Raw genomic sequence first — 18,629 nt, 5'->3', positions numbered from 1 at the left:
GTTCCATCATGCTTTGGGGCTGTGTGGCCAATGCCGGCACCGGGAATCTTGTTAAAGTTGAGGGTCGCATGGATTCAACTCAGTATTAGCAGATTCTTGACAATGTGCAAGAATCAGTGACGAAGTTGAAGTTACGCAGGGGATGGATATTTCGGCAAGACATTGATCCAAAACACCGCTCCAAATCTACTCAGGCATTCATGCAGAGGAACAATTACAATGTTCTGGAATGGCCATCCCGGTCCCCAGACCTGAATATTATTGAACATCTGTGGGATGATTTGAAGAGGGCTGTCCATGCTCGGCGACCATCAAACTTAACTGAACTGGAATTGTTTTGTAAACAGGAATGGTCACAAATACCTTCATCCAGGAACTCATTAAGAGCTACAGGAAGCGACTAGAGGCTGTTATTTTTGCAAAAGGAGGATCTACGAAATATTAATGTCACTTTTATGTTGAGGTGCCCATACTTTTGCACCGGTCAAATTTTGTTTAAATGCAGATTGCACATTTTCTGTTAGTACAATAAACCTCATTTGAATCCAGAAATATAACTGAGTCCATCAGTTATTAGATATATGAAACTGAAATAGCTGTTGCAAAAACCAAAATTGTTATAAAGAAAAAAGGTTAACATTAATAGGGGTGCCCAAACTTTAACATATGACTGTATAGATGTGGACCTCTTAATTGATATGGTGAGAGATCGTGAGCCGCTCTGGAATATGGCGGACCGCTTCCATGCAGAGGCTAGTGTTACTAGACGACTCTGGGAGGAAGTGTGCCATGCTGTGGTATCTAACTGGGAGGAACTCCATTCTCGGGCACAGAAAGAACAGCGTAAGTATTCACATTTCAGTAATGTTTCCGGATGTATTGTGCTTGATCCTAACCATTTTGTGTTTTCAATTTTCAGGGGAAAGAGTTCAGTTGCGGTGGCGGTCAATGCGGGATCGCTTCAAGAAGGAGTTCAACAAAGAGATGCAGGCTCCCAGCGGATCAAGAGGACGCAGGAGCCGCTATAAGTATTCTGAGGCCCTGTCATTCCTGAGATCAACTATGGTGACAAGAAGGTAAACATTCCTACCAGAAGTGACTAAATAAAAAATGGTCAAATGTGTAATCTTTTTTTTTGCAGCCAGGGCTAATGAATATCATGATATTAATGTCTATTTTTTTCTACTTTTTTCAACAGCACCTTCAGCAGCACGCGGGAGCCTGCATTGAACCCTTCTGGAGCGATCCCCCAGGAGGCCGTCACCATGGACCACAACATACCCAACCCCTCTGCACCCTCCCTGCCTTCCCTTGTGTGTGATCCCTCAGCCCCATCCACCTCTGCTGGAGCATCTGTGCAGGCTTCATTACATGAAGCTGCTGTTGACGAGGTAGGCTTTCCTTTACCTCACCCCTCTGACACAGCTGCCCTCCATAGAACACCTTTGAGTTCTGGGCGGCTGCGTCAGCGGGGTCAGGAAAGGAAGTTTGCTGCAGAGTTTTTGAATCTACATGCATCCTTTCAAAACGCTATGAAAGTCATGACCCAGCAAATGTCTGCTGGGTTCAATCTGGTTAGTAGAGAGGTGCTTGATTTAGGCACACGTGTTGAAAGGATGCATCTAGATGCAAATAAAGCGCCGCATCATTCTTTTTTCAAAGCTGTAATTGAGCGGCTGGACAACCTAACTCCTGAACAGCAGCTGCATGTAATGCAAGCCTGCCAGGTGGCCTTAGCACAGGTGACATCAGCAGCCCCTCCAACCGGCCCAGTAGTTGCTCCAGGCCCGGTCCTTCCTACCCCTCCTGTACCATACCATTTTCCCCAGTACCAACCTCCTGCGCCTTTCCAGTCTGCTTCCCTGTACCAGTTCCCAACTGCATCCGTGCCTCCACTCCCTTCCCAACCTACACTCCCTTCCCAATATATCCAGTCTCCTTCCACATCCCAAATTCAACCATACTTCACCCACAGTTTAGTTTCCCCCCCGTCTATTGTTTTCTCCACCCCTTCATCAGCTTTATCCACCCCTTCACCTTCTTTCTCCATTCCTATACCTTGTCCTTCGGTATCTGACCCCTCACAAACTACATCCTCTCACAACACCCCTGTTGAAGTGGTCCAAACTGAGAGCCCCTCCAATACTATTTCCACTACACATTACACCAATCTTTAATGTATTTTGTTGTTACCAATAAAAAAGTTTTATTACAAAAATATAAAAGAAAAAATTTCAGCTAAAGCTGATAAAAAATAATTTTTTTTTTTCAGTCAATCAAATGTTTTTGTTTCTTTTACTGTTAATATAACATGTCGATCTATAAAACTCAATGAGTGTGTGATTGTGTGAGAGTAGGTTTGTGTATGTGAATGTATGGGAGTGTGTGTACAAGAACGTGTATGAGTAACGTACGTGTGTGGCGGTGGGGGGAGGCCTGCTGGTGGGCAGTACTGTGGAAGGTCCTTGGATACTGCTTTATAGCCCCTATATTATTTTCTACACACCACACTACATGATTTAGCAGAAAGTTTTTTACTAAATGATAATTTTTTTTCAATTTTGAGCTTTGTCAGGAATTTACAAATTGTGAATATTTTGGTAAAAAAAAAAGGTAGTAAAAGAATATAGAATACTGATACAAAGGTACTAATACTTTACCAAAATTGAAGCTAATAAGGTACAGTAACTTAAACCACAGAAATGGTTTGGTACAACAAGGTAAAAAATTGGTTTTAACATCTCAAACCATGTCATCCTGCCATTCAACTCTACCTTCAGGTGACATAAAGTACTCGGCAAATGTGTCCCTCATTCTGGACACTGCTAGAGTACTTCGCACATTAACACTGCGATAATCATGCAATGTGGTTTCAACATCATTGTCTTCTATGGCAATCTGTTCCTTAGTAATAACCAAATTGTGTAGCACAACACATGCTTTTACCACCTCATCCACATTTTCTGTTTTCAAGTTAATTGCGGTCAACAGTACTCTCCATTTAGCGGTAAGAATTCCAAACGAACACTCCACCATCCTCCGTGCTCGTGTCAGGCGATAGTTGAACACTCTTTTTGTGGTTGTCAAGTCTCTGCTTGCGTACGGCTTGAGCAGGTGTTCTGACAGTTGAAACGCTTCATCACCTACGCAGACAAATGGCAGTGGTGGCCCAGAAGTTTGAGGAAGCGGTCTTGGAGGTGGGAATTGGAATGTGTTTCCGTACAAATTACGTCCCATTGCTGAAATTTTAAAAACTTGTGAGTCATTGGAACGTCCATAGGCCCCAATATCCACCGCAATGAATTTGTACTTGGCGTCTGCAATCGCCATCAGGACTATTGAGAAATATTTTTTATAATTAAAAAACTCAGATTCCGATCCTGCTGGTTTAGTGATCCTGATGTGCTTGCCATCAACTGCACCCAGGCAATTCGGAAACTGACAGATGCTGTAAAATTGGTCAGCTATTTCGAGCCACCTCTCTGTTGTGGGCTGTGGGATAAACTCTTCATGTAGACTGTCCCACAATGCGCGGCATGTGTACTTGATGATACCTGATAATGTTGAAATCCCAATCCTATACTGGTACTGTAGCGACGAAAGGGATTCGCCTGTTGCAAGGAATCTGTGTAAAAAGTTAAAAAAAATAATTAATGCTAAATAACTGCAACAACAGGAGGAGACACATTTCCAGTATACTGAAGTCTGCTTTGAAGGATAAAGAATAACAATTGCCTTACCGGAGAGTGACCATCAAACGCTCCGGCGGTGAGATGGAGAAGCGGCAGTAGGTGTCACGTCTCCGGATCAGTTCTCCAACCCTGTCCAGCAAAAAATCAAAAGTTTCCACTTTCATCCTCGTATAATGAAAAAACTTCTTTGGATTTCCTCGCAACGACAGATATAACGTTGCAAACACTCCCAATGTCAGCCTCTGTGCAGTTATAGGGTGAATCCAGAAACGACGTCGGCGCAGACGCATGATACGCTGCCTTTGTCGCTCCTTCGCCATGAAAATTGCTGCCAAAGAATTGGCCTCAAAAGTGAAATCAATGTAAGCCTGAGCGATGTTCCCAATAATGACTTCCATCTTGCTCCAAAACAACAACCTCTCAACAGGGTGTATACCAAGGTATATATAGGATTTTCTGTAAATACCCGTAGCCAATGGTGGCTTTTGGGCGTTTTTTAAAAACCGGATCCGGCAAAAAAACGGACAAAACGGATGGAAAAACTGATGCACCGGTCCCGGTTTTTTTGCCGGATCCGGCATAATCCGTTGGCCGGATCCGGCAAAAAAACGGAACCGGTGCATCAGTTATTTCACATTATGTCGGATCCGGCAATGCGGCACGGCGCCGCATCGCGCCTGATGCACAAAAACTGATGTGTGAAAGTAGCCTAAGACAGTTGCAGAATATTCACTGTATAAAGAGTATATTGAAGGGAACTGATCATAACCTTATATTGGCAGTTTAATAGCGTTTGGGGATAATAAACAGGCTAATTACATTGCAAAGCTACTATCCACCATGCTAAAAGTACAGCTACAGGGAGAAAATGAACTTTATTTTTCCAGGGAACAGCCAGTTTTCTGTAATACAGGTGTGCTCGGAGCGGCTACAGTCACTGTTCAGTGTAGCGAGTAGCGGCTGTTAGCATACATTGTCACCTTAATTGACGGATCGTTCTGCAGGGCATCTGTAAAGAAAGAGCTGCCAAAGTGCTGGGGTGTGCTTACTAGCACCGTGCATCCTTCTATAACCGAAAGCTGAAGGCTCTGGGGAAAACTAAACTTGATTTTCTAGCAATAAGCTTTGCTTCCAGTAGGGTGACCAGGCAGCTTTGTGAGCTTACATCAGTTCAGTGATCACCTCATTAGCTCAGGAGAAAGTGTTGATGAGGACAAGGCAGCTGATATCTTTTTGTCATGCTGTTCGAGTAGTAAGATCAGACTGGTTAAATATTTTCGCCTCTTTACAGTAAACAAACTTTCCCTTTCTAGGCTTGTAATAAACAACCCCTCACCTAAAGGCCCTTTTACATTTAGCGATGCACCAGCGATCCAACCCGGTCAGGATCGCTGGTGCATCGCTAAATGATCGCTAGTGAGCTTCCACACAGGAAGATCTCACAGCGATGCAGCAGCGACGCAGCGGACGATACTTACCTTTCACACACAGTGATCCAGACGTCCTCTCGCACGCCTCCACGCGTCGCTCGTCTCACACAGCAGGAAGCCCAGCAGGAAGCAGACGACGAGAAATGGAGCCGCGCGATGAGCGACAGACAGCGGGGAAGCCGGTCGGAGGTAAGTATATCACACATAGCGATATCGCTAGCAATATCGCTGCTGCGTCACAAAATCAGTGACGTTTTAGCGATATTGCTAGCGATATCGCTATGTGTAAAGCCCCCTTAAGACATGCCCCCTGGAAGAAGCTGGCGGCGAAACGCGTGTCAGGTTGAGGGGACGCCACCAGCATTGATAAATATGATTCTGTTACTTTTTACAGGCTTGTAAACCTTGGCATAGATTGTTAATGGAACTGGGAATTCCCGTCCTGTTTTAGGACCCTCATGTGTTACCATACACGCAGGTTTTTGTTTGCTAGCCTAGGTGTTTTGATTATTCATGTAGGCACTCTCCTGTGCTATTTACCGAGGAAGTAAATATTTTTTCTATATATCAGCAGGCACTTTTTTCAGGTGCATATTAAATAGACTAGTAATTTGGCAATTTGACAGCTAATTTTAGCACTTATTTTTTTGATTAGTGCATTGCTGTATTATAGCACTATTTTTTCATCTATTGATTGTAGCATGAATTACTGTTGTATTTATATTCTTGGATGAATATTTTATGTGCCCCTTTTTTTTGCATTTTTGTAATTCTGTGTGCTCCAGCGTCCCCTATATGGCATTTTGCTTTTTTATCATTTGTATTTTTATTGAATATGAAATAAAAAATTGTTGTTACATAATTGGGATCTCTTCGTTGTCCTACATAGCGGTGTATGGGATTTTTGTGGTATTGTAATAAACAGTGTAGATTGAACATTTGCTTGATAGCAGATAACTTTTGTCTACACTTTGAATCAGAGAAATTACTCTTGGTCTTATCTGCATTTATTTATTTTTTCCAAAATCATATTTATTGAAATTTTACATAGTTAAACAGGAAAACACATAAATTCCGCAAACAGTGCAGAGTAGATTAATAATAATACATCAAGAAAACAGACATACAAACGTAGGCGGCAAGGACTAAGGGGGGAAAAGAGGGTAGGTACACCTAAGTATACGACTGTAAATTAATTAGATCAAAGGTCTTAACAGAAACTGACCTGCTAAAGTGCAGGTTCCTGAATATCAAAGTGGCATATAAGCTAGACACATAGCAGGGTTCCTTGCGGGCAGGGAATATCAGACCCTGAATCGAAGTAGCACAAGTATCATCACGGTGAATTGAAGGAGAGACGGCTACCAAGCCATGGTTCCCAAATCTGGGACTTTTTCTTTTTAGATGACGCAGATAATACCAGAGCCCTTTCGTATTGGCAATGAAGGTTCATCCTGTCAATCACAAATTGTATGGTCGGAGCGCTGGCCACTCTCCATTTGGATGCCACTGCCAGTCTAGCGGCTATAAACAAATGTGAGAACAGTCCTCTCAAAACATACGGGATCTCATCCAAACCAATATGCAATAAAACCATACTGGGTTGTAAGGCCATCCGGATCCCAGTTACCTCAGCTATCACGTCCTCTAGGCTAGCCCAAAAATTTAGTAATTTCGGGCACGACCACCACATGTGGCTAAGTGTCCCCAACATACCGCAGCCTCTCCAACACAATGGGGAGCACTGAGGGCCAAAGTGAGTAACTTTAACTGGGTAATAGTACCAGCGTAAGTGGACTTTTTTCAATTGTTCCAGATGGTTTAAACATGAGGAAACTCTCCGAACCTCTAACACCGCCTCCCTCCACCCATCAGGCGCTAGGGTGACCTGCAAGTCATCCTCCCATTGTCTCATGAATTGCAGTTTAACCTCTGGGTCAGGATCATTCAGGGCTCTATGCAAGATAGATACATTGTGAGTACTAGGTCCAGGCATCAGGAAGAGGCCATTTACTGTATGGTCTAGGTTAGAATTAAAGAAGTACGACGGTTGTGTAGTGTGTATAAGATGTCTTAGTTGCAAAAACTGATAAAATCTATGTCGAATATCTGGGTGTTTTGCAACTAGGCGGTCAAACGGCTTAATCGCTGTGCCGTCACACAGCTGATGAAGTGATTTTACCCCAGCCAGTACCCATGGCTGTAAATCTATATACGGGATATGTAATTCTAGCGCCTTCAATGACACTTCAGTTAACGGGATTTTAATAAGAGTCGGGACCGTCTGTCTCCAAAAATGCAGTGCAGTAGACATGGTTGGTAGAGGGGGATTACAAGGCCGCGGCCCAAAGGCTTCAACCTCTAACATAAATTGGGTGGAGCCTCTAGTCGCATAGAAATTTTCGATTTGCAACCATCTATGATCCTTATCTAGCTGCCACCAATCCCGCAGCCCCGCTACCACTGAGGCCTTATAATACACCATCAAATTTGGCAATCCCATTCCCCCCAGATCATAAGGGTAATACAAAAGGGACTTGGCCACTCTAGGAGTTTTGTGGGTCCATATGTATTTGTTTGTTAAGCGCTGAAGGTTTGTTATAATTTTGCTTGGGACCCTCAAAGGGAGACATCTGAAATAATATAATATCTTGGGGAGAATTTTCATCTTGAAAATATTAATTCTAGCCACCCAGGAGGTCATAAACAGATGTAAGGTGTCCAGCTCGGTCTTTGTCTGAATAAAGCAGTATAGTTCGCCTCTATATGTTGAGAGTGTGTAAGCTTTATACCAAGGTAAGGGATACTCTGATCAGTCCAATGAAAAGGAAACTTATTCTCTAATTCAGCTTTGGTGACCAAAGGGACCGCGACAGGGAATACCAGTGATTTGGATGCATTCAATTTGTAATAGGATACTGACGCAAACTCCTCTAGTTCAAACATGACGGCCGAAAATGACCGCTCCAGGTCCACACAGGCTATGATAACGTCGTCCGCGTGAAGACCGATCTTGTGAGCAGCCGGGCCCACCATCAGACCTGAGATATCAGAGTTAAGACGGATTTTCTCCGCCAGTGGCTCCATGCATAATGCAAATATAAAGGGGGATAGTGGGCATCCCTGTCGCGTCCCGTTAGTGATCAAAAAGGGGGTAGATAAAAACCCAGAGGCTAGGACTCTGGCTGATGGGGTAGAATATATGGCTAAAATCGCCGAAAGGATGGGGCCCTCCAAACCAAACTTCCTAAGAACACTTCCCAAATATCCCCAGTGCACCTTATCAAAGGCCTTCTCAGCGTCCAAGGACAGGAATGCACTGGGAAGGCCCGACAGTTCCGCCACCCTAATGAGATTCAACATTCGGCGGGTACCATCCTTGGTTTCCCGGCCAGCCACAAAACCAACCTGGTCAGTAGAGACAAGAGAGGGGATTATCAAATGAAGGCGGGAGGCTAGCAATTTGGTATATATCTTTAAGTCACAATTCAATAAAGCAATGGGTCTAAAATTCCCAGGACTATCAGGGGTCTTACCTGGCTTAGGGAGAGTGGTAATAGTAGCTTCCAAATTAGGGGCAGCAACTTTGCCTGAATACCGCCAACTTGAAAACAACCTCAATAGATATGGGGCCAGAAGTTCCTGAAAAGTGCGATAATATTCATTTGAAAGTCCATCCGGACTTACTTTAATAGTTTTTTTGATCTCCTCTTCTGTAAATGGGGCGTTTAACAATAATTGTTCTTGGGATACACGCGGTAAATTAACTGATTGCAGATATGAATCGATTGCTACCTGAGTAGGTTGACGGGTCTGCGGGTCAGAATGTAAGTTATATAAATGGGAGTAGTACTTTACAAATGTCTCCGCGATGTCAATCGGATTCCTAACCAGACACCCATTCTGATCTTGTAAACCATCTATTCTGGATTTAGCCTCTCGTTTACGTACCCTACGTGCCAGTATTGCTCCCGCCCTATCTCCAGTGGCGTAAAAGTGACTTTTAAGCTTACGTAAATTACGGGCATAGGCAGAAAGCAAAACCTCCCGCAACTGAAAGCGAACCCCGTATATCTCATCCGACACCGCCTGCGAGGGTGAGGTTTTATTCAGTGATTCCAACTGGTCAAGTCTAGCTAAGAGGTCATCCCGTATCCCTCTATTACGCTTCAGTATGGAGGCTTGTTGTATGAGATATCCCCGTATAACCACTTTATGCGCAGCCCATAGCGTTTAATCTGAAACTTCCCCATTATCGTTAACATGGAAGTAGTGAGTCAACTCAGTAGAGATTCCACTCGTCACCTTCTCATTTAGCAAAAGAGATGGGTTCAGACGCCACCGAAAAGCAGGGTTCGCATGATGTTTTAACGCTAACTGTAACACAATGGGAGCATGGTCAGACCAGGTAATTAGTCCTATGCTGGAGGAGACGCACCTAGGAAGAACCAAAGTATCCACCAGAATATGGTCTATTCGAGTATATGTACGGTGTCAGAAGGAATAAAAGGTATAATCTTTTTCACTCGCGTGGGAGTACCTCCAGAAATCGTGTAGATGATATTCTTTGGCTATGCCTTTCAACTCCCCCCTAGGCCGAATGCCACCTCGTGAGCAGTCTAGATCCCTGTCCATGGGAAGATTAAAGTCTCCACAGTATATCTTTTCACCCTGCGCCAGACCATCCACTCTATGTAGTACTTTGCAGATAAATGTCTGTTGCGAATGATTTGGGGCGTAGATGACTGTGATAGTAGGCAACTCGCCATTCAATGTGCATATGAGGGACAGCAATCTGCCCGCAGGATCCGCTACCTTCCGAATACAATTGATGGCTAATGTATTTTTAAAGATGATGCACACCCCAGCCTTTTTAGTGTTGTTATTATTAGCAAAGTAAATATTAGAGAACTGTGGGTGACGCAGCCTAAAATTATCAGCTTCTATCAGATGCGTCTCCTGCAGGCAGATAATCTCTGCACCTGATTTTTTCACCTCTTTCCATAGGATGGACCTCTTACAGGGGGAATTCAACCCCCTAACATTTAAAGACATAATGGTAACACTCATTTATACGTTATAAAACTTGCTATCACACATACATCTTCATGAACCCACATCATCCGCATCTGGGCTCTTGTGTTGGCAATATAGAGAACCACAGTAACCACATCAAAAAGACCCATCTCGGAGGTGCACCTAAAAAACAGGAGACAAGGGAAACAAAACACAGAGAAAAGTAAAAAAAATTCTAAACACAAAGTCATGCAGCCACTAGGCCAAAGGCCAGGCTAGTCAGGCAGTGAAACGCATGAGTGGTCAGTCTTAGACCGCAGGTAAATGCCAGCTCAGGGCAGTTCCACGGTTCACTCCCAAAAAGATGGAAAATAACCGAGAGTTATCTTGGACGGGGTGCTGGAGCAAAAAGAAAAAAAAAAAAAAAACGGTGACAAAATCCGTAGCACCCTCACAGCAGAGTCCTGCATCCGGACAGCATCTCATCCTCCTCTTCAAGTTTGAATCCAGTCCTGAACAATTTTCTTTCCCATCGGGTTCTGGCGGGGAGCAAAGGAAATCTTCCAATCGGTTAGCTTGTTCTCAGCCTGTTTGGGAGATTGGCAGACCACACCACGACCTTCATAAGATATTATCAGCCTGACAGGATTGAATCCCCATTTGTATCGGATATGAACATCACGTAGTGCTTTACAAACATGAGCGAATTCTCGCCTCCTTGCCAGCGTGGACGCTGATAAATCTGGGAACACCTGTAAGCCTTGGTATTCAGCAGGGAGCTCAGGGGGTTTCCTCATCCCCTGCATGAAGGCGTCTTTGGTAGTATAGAAGTGGACGCGCGCCAAAGTGTCTCTGGGCAAGGCTGGGTCCACATGCCGGGGTTTGGAGAGTCTATGTATCCTGTCAATCAGGAAATCCCTGGGGAGCAAGGTTGGGAGTACAGTTTGCATGAATTTAAGCAAAAAGTCAGCCAGATCCTTATCTGGAATGTCCTCCGGTATGCCCGACACGCACATTATTCCTCCGTGATCTATCTTCCAGATCATACATCTTATCCTGGACCACAGCCATATCCTGTCTCAAAGCTTCGTTCTCATCCACTAGTGCGTTTATAGTCTTGGCATATTCAGTCATCTTGCTCTCGATATGAGCAGTTCTCTCCCCCAGGGACGAGACTTCCCCTCTAATCTCTTGCAGCATGGACTGCATATCTTCCTTTAGGGAAGCACGAATGGAGGCCAGAAAGTCTCTCATGTCTCCTTTAGTAATAGGAGACAGGTTGCTGTGAGTCTCAGAAGCCCCCCTCGCCCCAGAGCCACCCGATGAGTGTGAGGAAGCTGAAGGGGAAGCCGCAGCCATTTTACCTGCAGCATGTGCAGTTTGTCCTCGGGGGAAGAAGTCCGGGAGCTTCGGCGGGGAACTGCGCTTCTGCGCTCTCCCTCGGGTCATCATGTGCCCAGGACCTTCCAGGAGCCGTGCTGTACACAGGGAGGAGGAGAGGTAATATAGAGTGCTGTTATTAGCCGGTTTAAGTCCGGAGAAGCAGGAGCCTGTGAGTTATGTAGACTCTCTGGTCTGCATGCAGGCCACGCCCCTCTTATCTGCATTTATGAAAATGGCAAAATATGGTATACAGAAGATATTCTTTAACCTTCCTATACAAAAACAGTTCCAGGACTGTTTATCATCTTTTCTGTTTTTGTATGTGATTTATTCGGGGATATGTTCGCCGTGGTTCAACTGCTGTGAAGAAAACTTCAGGCCACCCAAATAAGTCCAGCAAATGCCAATACCGTCTCCTAAAGAGAATTCAATTAAGGGAACAGTTCAAAACCATTGCAGAGCTTGCTCAGGAATGGCAGAAAGCAGGATACAGTGCATCTGCGGTTGCATTTCATCCAAGAGAATGTGCGCACACAAAATTTTATAGACACAGCATAAAGTCCAAGAGTAGATATGGAACTTGCCAATAAATCCTTAAGAAGCTTTATTTCATTAATATATAAATTTCATGACCATTGAGGCAGACAGGCTATAGATTTCCTTACTCATGAGACTGGCTCTACAGTTGTATGGGAAGTTACAGTGCCAACACCAATTTGGACTATGAACACTGCCATGATGAAAGAATGGTATCACAGTGGCTCAGTGGTTAGCAATTCAGCATTGAAGCGGTGGGATCCTTAGCTCAAATCCCACCAAAGACAACATCTGCAAGGAGTTTGCATGTTATCCTTGTGTTTGCGTGGGTTTCCTCCTCGAATTCCAGTTTTGTGTTGAGAGTCCCAATTGGTCCAGTCTGTAAAAAGCGCTGTGGACGGCGCTATGTAAGCGAGTGTAATAAATAAGAAAATAAAAAATATCTAAACATCCTCCAAAAGAATCTTCTAATGATTACAGACAATTTAGTGACAAACAATTCTATTTCGAGCAGGATGGAGCACTAGGTCACAAGGCAAAAAATATAACTAAATGGCTTGGTGAATAAAGCACAAGAAGCTCCTCAGATCTCAATCCCATTGAGAATCTGTGGTCAATCGATAAACTCCAAGGACAAGAATGGGCTGTCATCAGCCAGCATTTTATACAAAAAAAGGTTGCACTCTATCATGCTAATGTATGAAAATATGGAATATGTGAAATTTGAATAGCAATACGGCTTTGGAGTATTCGGATAAAATATGCGACGCTTAGCATAAAATTTGGCCATATTTTCACATATTCCACATTGACATGCTTTAGCATGATAGAGTGCAACTTTTTTTGTATATTGTGTATGGAGGTAGCTCCTCCTGGTATCCACCTATTCACACTAGTCTGGATGTGCCAGTCAGTTTTTTTTTTTTTTATCAACAGTCAGGATTTGACCCAGGATCTTTACTGAAAAAATGACCAAGTATGGGATTGACAAGGCTACAGTTAGGTGGATTCATAACTGGCTCGATGATCATACTCAAAGAGTGGTAATAAATGGTTGCACATCCAACTGGAATGTGTTTCAAGTGGGGTACCACAAGGCTCTGTCCTTGCACCAGTGTTGTTCAACATTTTTAGAAATGATCTAGATAAGGGAATTGAAGGTAAATTAATCATATTTGCAAACAATGCAAAGCTAAGAGGGATAGCTAAAGCCCCCGTTACACACTGCGATATCGCTAGCAATATCGCTGCAAAGTCACCGATTTTGTGACGTTGCAGCGATATTGCTAGCGATATCGCTGCATGTGATACTTACCTCCGACCCGCTCCCCCGCTGGTTATCGCTGATCACGCGAGAAGCTTCTGGACCATTTCTCGTCGTCTGCTTCCTGCGGCGCTTCCTGCTGTGACGACGAGCGACGCAGGATCGCCGCGTCTGACAGGTAAGTAGCGATCCCCGTCCCCAGCGATGTCGCTGGTGAGATCTGCCTGTGTGGCAGCTCACTAGCGACCACCTAGCGATGCACCAGCGATCCTGACTGCGTCATATCGCTAGTCGGGATCGCTGGTGCATCGCTAGGTGTAACGGTACCCTAACACTGGAGAAGACAGAGAAAGGATTCAGAAGTATGTAGATAAGCTTGAACGATGGGCAGTGACTAACAATGGTATTTAATAGGGAGAAATACAAGATTCCACATCTGGGCAAGAAAAATTAAAATTACATCTATAGAATGGGAAGAATAGAACGAAGCAACAGCACTTGTGAAAAAGACTTGGGTATACTAATAGATCACAGACTGCACATGAGTCAACATTGTGATGCAGCAGCAAAACAGGAATAAACATTTCAAGGATGTATTAAGAAAAGCATAGAGTCTAGATCATATGAAGTAATTATCCCCCTCTACAACTTCTTGGTCAGGCTGCATCTGGAATACTGTGTCCAGTTCTGGACACATTTTAAAAAAGACTTTGAAAAACTGGCGCAAATTCGGAGAAGAGCTACCAGGATGGTGAGCGGATTGCAATACATGTCGTACGAGAAACTGTTAAAGGATCTGGGAATGTTTAGCTTGCAAAAAAGAAGGCTAAGAGGCGACTTAATAGCTGTCTACAAATATCTGAAGGGATGACACAGTGTAGAGGGATCATCATTCTCATTAGCACATGGAAACACGAGAAGCAATGGAATGAAACTGAAGATACAGATTTGATATTAGAAAAAACTGATCAATGAGTGGAACAGGCTGCCACAAGAGGTGATGAGTTCTCCTTCAATGGAAGTCTTAAAAGAGATGTTGGACAGACATCTGTCTGAGATGGTTTAGTGAATCCAGCATTGAGCAAGGGGGTTGCACATGATGACCCTGGAGGTCCCTCCCAACTCTAACATTCTATGATTTTATGACCCAGAAGCGGATATCAGGGTGAATTGCAAAATTCTTGAAAAACAAGGGTCAATACTATAAATATGGAGTCTTTGCATAAACTTTGTGTGTCGAAGTTTAAAACCTTATGAAATTGTACTTCATTCAGTAATCATAGAGACATATTGACTATAGATCTAAAAACACTGCAGCAGCTTAACTGGAAAACAAAATTTGTATCAGTATTAAAACTTTTGGCCATGGCTGTACACACCAGTGAATTGCTATGTAAGTGTATCGCAAATTCCCAAATATAATTAGGCTAGTTTCACACTAGCGTTTATTCCATGCAGCGCACGGCGCCGCTAAGCCCCGCCCCCTGCCGGCTCCCTGCCTGCCCCATCCGGTCATCGCCGCCTACTATCGCACATGGACGCATGCGATCTGCGCACCCTATCTTTAGCATAGGGTGCGCAGATCGTGCGCTAGTAGGATTTTAGCGTGCGCTGCGCACTTTTGAAGGTGCGCCGAGCGCGCCAAAATGCAACATGCTGCGTTCGGCGCACCTTCAAAAGTGTGCAGCGCACGCTAAAATCCTACTAGCGCACCCTATGCTAAAGATAGGGTGCGCAGATCGCATGCGTCCATGTGCGATAGTAGGCGGCGATGACCGGATGGGGCGGGCAGGGAGCCGGCAGGGGGTGGGGCTTAGCGGCGCCGTGCGCTGCATGGAATAAACGCTAGTGTGAAACTAGCCTTACTCAGTAACAAATGAGCAACAATAAAAATGCAGTAGAATCCCCCTACCTGTTCCACAGGAACACCTTCCGGATGTGCAAGTATCATACGACTTACTGCCCCACACACATTGTCCAGGGTTCGAGCATTCTTCTGAGAGCTCATTATAGAGGATAATACAGAAAGTAGCTTTGGGAAATTTCTAGTGATTTGTCAAGGAAAACTGATGAAATTTTATAAGGCAAGAATGAAGACACAACAAAATTGAATACAAAGAAAATCTGTGCATCTAATTCCATGGTAGGCAGAGCATGTGAAGAACCAGACGAAGCATTGCATCCAGCTCCATGCAGTTTAGGCCTCTTTCACACTTCAGTTTTTTACAATCAGTCACAATCCGCCAGGTTTTGAAAAAAACGGATCCGCAATTTTCTTTTGAGGATCCGTTTTTTTCCCCATTGACATCCATTATTGGCGGCTTGTGACAGATTGCCGTCCGTTGCATCCGTTTTTTTGCGGATCCGCCAAAAGTTCCTGTGCGTCAACATCCTCAAAGATTTCAAAACAGAGCTTGCAACATTTTTCATTTAACCCGAAATTCTTTCTGGGTGCCGGACAAAAAAAAAATCTCTCTCAATCTCTCCTTTTCCAGGCTGCGATTCCTTTAAAATTCTTCATTTGTCGGATCCGTCAAAAAAACGGACGGGTGCCATCCGTTGTCATCAGTACTAAAACGGATCCGCCATCCGTCCTTTTGGTGGATTTTGACTGATGCAAAAAACTGAAGTGTGAAAGAGGCCTTACACAAAATCTTTGCATCTAGAAATCAAGTATAGGTGGATGTCGGCCCTATATCTATGGAGCAATGGAGAGACTCTTTTTCCACAAGATAGGATATTGCCATGATGCAAAATGCTCTGTGTGTGGGATTGATGAGGCACATTTGATGCACATGATGTGGGAATGTAGACCATTAGGTCCATTTTGGAATGAGGTCATCTGCTTGATATAAAGGGTGTATGGAGTGAAATTAACAGATATCTGTATATTGGGATTATTTGAAGATTGAGTGGATCCTGACTTGCCCCTATTCATATGTATCTCTCATCCTATTTCAAGCACGAAAAAGTCTTGCATTTCATTGGATAGACACAAAACCTCCAACTATGCGAGAACTACAACAAAATAAATAATAATTTAGTTGGAAAGAGGATTATGTCATAAATGTAACCATTTGCAAATTTGAAAAGATATGAACCCTTGGTTGGATACTCCAGGGCTGCCCACAAATCTAATTAGAGCGATAGAATATTTACAACGTTATCCCTTAATTGTTAGTCCTCATTTTTACTCCTCCCCCTTCTAAGAATTTTATACGCCGTTTTTCTAGAACTGTTCTGAAAATGAAAATTGTCGTCTCTGGAATGTTGGGATTTGTATGGGTTAGGGAACTGAAGTTGTGTTACTTTGCTTATGAATTTTACTATGGAATTATTATGTCATTTACATTATTTAAAATATGGAAAATTTGTATTAAAAGGATTTAATTTAACCACTTAGTGCCAGAGCTAATTTGGTACTTAATGACCAAGCCGATTTTAACAATTCTGACCACTGTCACTTTATGAGGTTATAGCTCTGGAACGCTTCAACGTATCCCTCTGATTCTGAGAATGTTTTTTGTGACATATTGTACTTCAGGTTAGTGGTAAAATTTCTACTATATTTCTGAAAAATATTCAGGATTGAGAGTCCTCAGTAGTTGATACCTTTTAATGGCTAACTGAAAAGATGGTAACACATTGCAAGCTTTCGAGACTACTCAGGTCTCTTCATCAGGCTAGACTAATACAAAATCTGAAGAGTCACATATTTATGCACAATACAGCCTAGAAAAAATGCAATAGATAAGACAAGTGACGTGAAGCAGAACTATCAATATGGGAGTTGATAGTTCTGCTTCACGTCACTTGTCTTATCTATTGCATTTTTTCTAGGCTGTATTGTGCATAAATATGTGACTCTTCAGATTTTGTATTAGTCTAGCCTGATGAAGAGACCTGAGTAGTCTCAAAAGCTTGCAATGTGTTACCATCTTTTCAGTTAGCCATTAAAAGGTATCAACTACTGAGGACTCTCAATCCTGAATATTTTTCTATCTACTGGCTAACATGGTACAAAGATATACATCTTCCCTGTACTATATTTCTGTGTTTATTTATGAAAAAAAAAAAAAAAAATTGGCAAAAATGTTGAAAATTTAGCAATTTTCAAACTTTTAATTTTTGTGCCCTTAAATATTGCAGTCATATCGCACAAAATAGTTAATAAGATTTCCCACATGTCTACTTTACATCAGCACAATTTTGGACACCATTTTTTTTTGTTAGGACGTTATACGGGTTAAAAGTTGACCAGCAATTTCTCTAATTTCCAACAAAATTTACAAAGCCATTATTTTAGGGAACACCTTACATTTGAAGTGAGTTTGGGGGGTCAATATGACAGAAAATACCCAAAAGCAACACCATTCTGAAAACTACACCCCTCAAGGTGCGCAAAAAATGAACATTTTACTTTTTACCAAAAATTTAATTTGGAACCAAACTTTTTTATTTTCACAAGGGTATCAGGAGAAAATGGACCACAAAGTTTGTTATACAATTTCTCCTGAGTACGCCGATACCCCGTATGTGGGGAAAAGCTACTGCTTGGGCGCATGGCAGGGCTCAGAAGGGAGGGAACATCGTTTGACTTTTTGAATGCAAAATTGGCTGGAATCAATGGAATGTACCCAAACAGTGGAAATCCCCCAATTCTAACCCCAACACTAACCCCAGCCCTAGCCTAACCCAAAACCTAGATTTAACCCTAGCCAACCCTAACCCTAGCTCTAACCCCAACTCTAACCCTAGCCCCAACCCTAACCTAACCCTAGGTCTAACCCCAAGCCTAACTCTAGCTCCAAACCTAGCCCTAGCTATAACCCCAACTATAACCCTAGTCCAAACTCCAACCCTAGCCCCACCACTAACCCTAGCCACAAATCTAACCTTAGCCCCATCCCTAACCCCAACTTTAACCCTAGCTCTAAGCCTAGCCCCAACACTAACCCTAACCCCAACGCTAAACCCAATCCTAACCCCAATCATAACAGAAAAATGGAAAAAATAAAACGTTACTTTATTATTTTTACCTAAGGGGGTGATAAAAAAAATAGTAAATCAAATCCCTTTTTATGTTGATCACTGTGATATGGTCTATCACAGTTATCAAAATGAACCATATAGGAGAAATCTATTGTTGCTGGGTGCCGGCCGATCTCGGTCACTGGAGGTACCGGGAGACCCCATTTCTCTCTCCTCTGATATGCTAGATCATATCAGAGGAGACAGCAATAAATAGGAAATCTGACTTTTTTTTTTTTTTTACAGTCGCTGTTTTTCCTTGACTAACATTGATCG

General features: G+C 43.1%; 2 protein-coding genes across 4 annotated transcripts in view; one reads left to right on the top strand and one right to left on the bottom strand.

Annotated features, from left to right (window-relative positions):
* IPO4 (importin 4) overlaps positions 1–18,629 on the bottom strand; it is a 420,928-nt gene that overhangs the window by 19,808 nt on the left and 382,491 nt on the right. For all 3 annotated transcript variants that reach the window (XM_073575360.1, XM_073575361.1, XM_073575362.1), the window contains one exon: positions 15,235–15,367. In XM_073575360.1, the coding sequence (XP_073431461.1) occupies positions 15,235–15,367 (133 nt within the window). The remainder of the gene's footprint in view (positions 1–15,234; positions 15,368–18,629) is intronic.
* On the top strand, positions 690–5,573 carry LOC141089258 (uncharacterized). Its single transcript, XM_073575564.1, has 4 exons — positions 690–843; positions 920–1,076; positions 1,199–1,574; positions 5,517–5,573. The coding sequence occupies exons 1-4, from the start codon at positions 699–701 to the stop codon at positions 5,571–5,573; spliced, it is 735 nt and encodes a 244-aa protein (XP_073431665.1). The 5' UTR covers positions 690–698.

The sequence above is a fragment of the Dendrobates tinctorius genome, unplaced genomic scaffold, assembly GCF_039654945.1.
Source record: "Dendrobates tinctorius isolate UK_male_01 unplaced genomic scaffold, ASM3965494v1 ptg000044l, whole genome shotgun sequence".
Lineage (NCBI taxonomy): Eukaryota > Metazoa > Chordata > Amphibia > Anura > Dendrobatidae > Dendrobates > Dendrobates tinctorius.
This window is presented reverse-complemented; position numbering and strand designations above follow the sequence as displayed.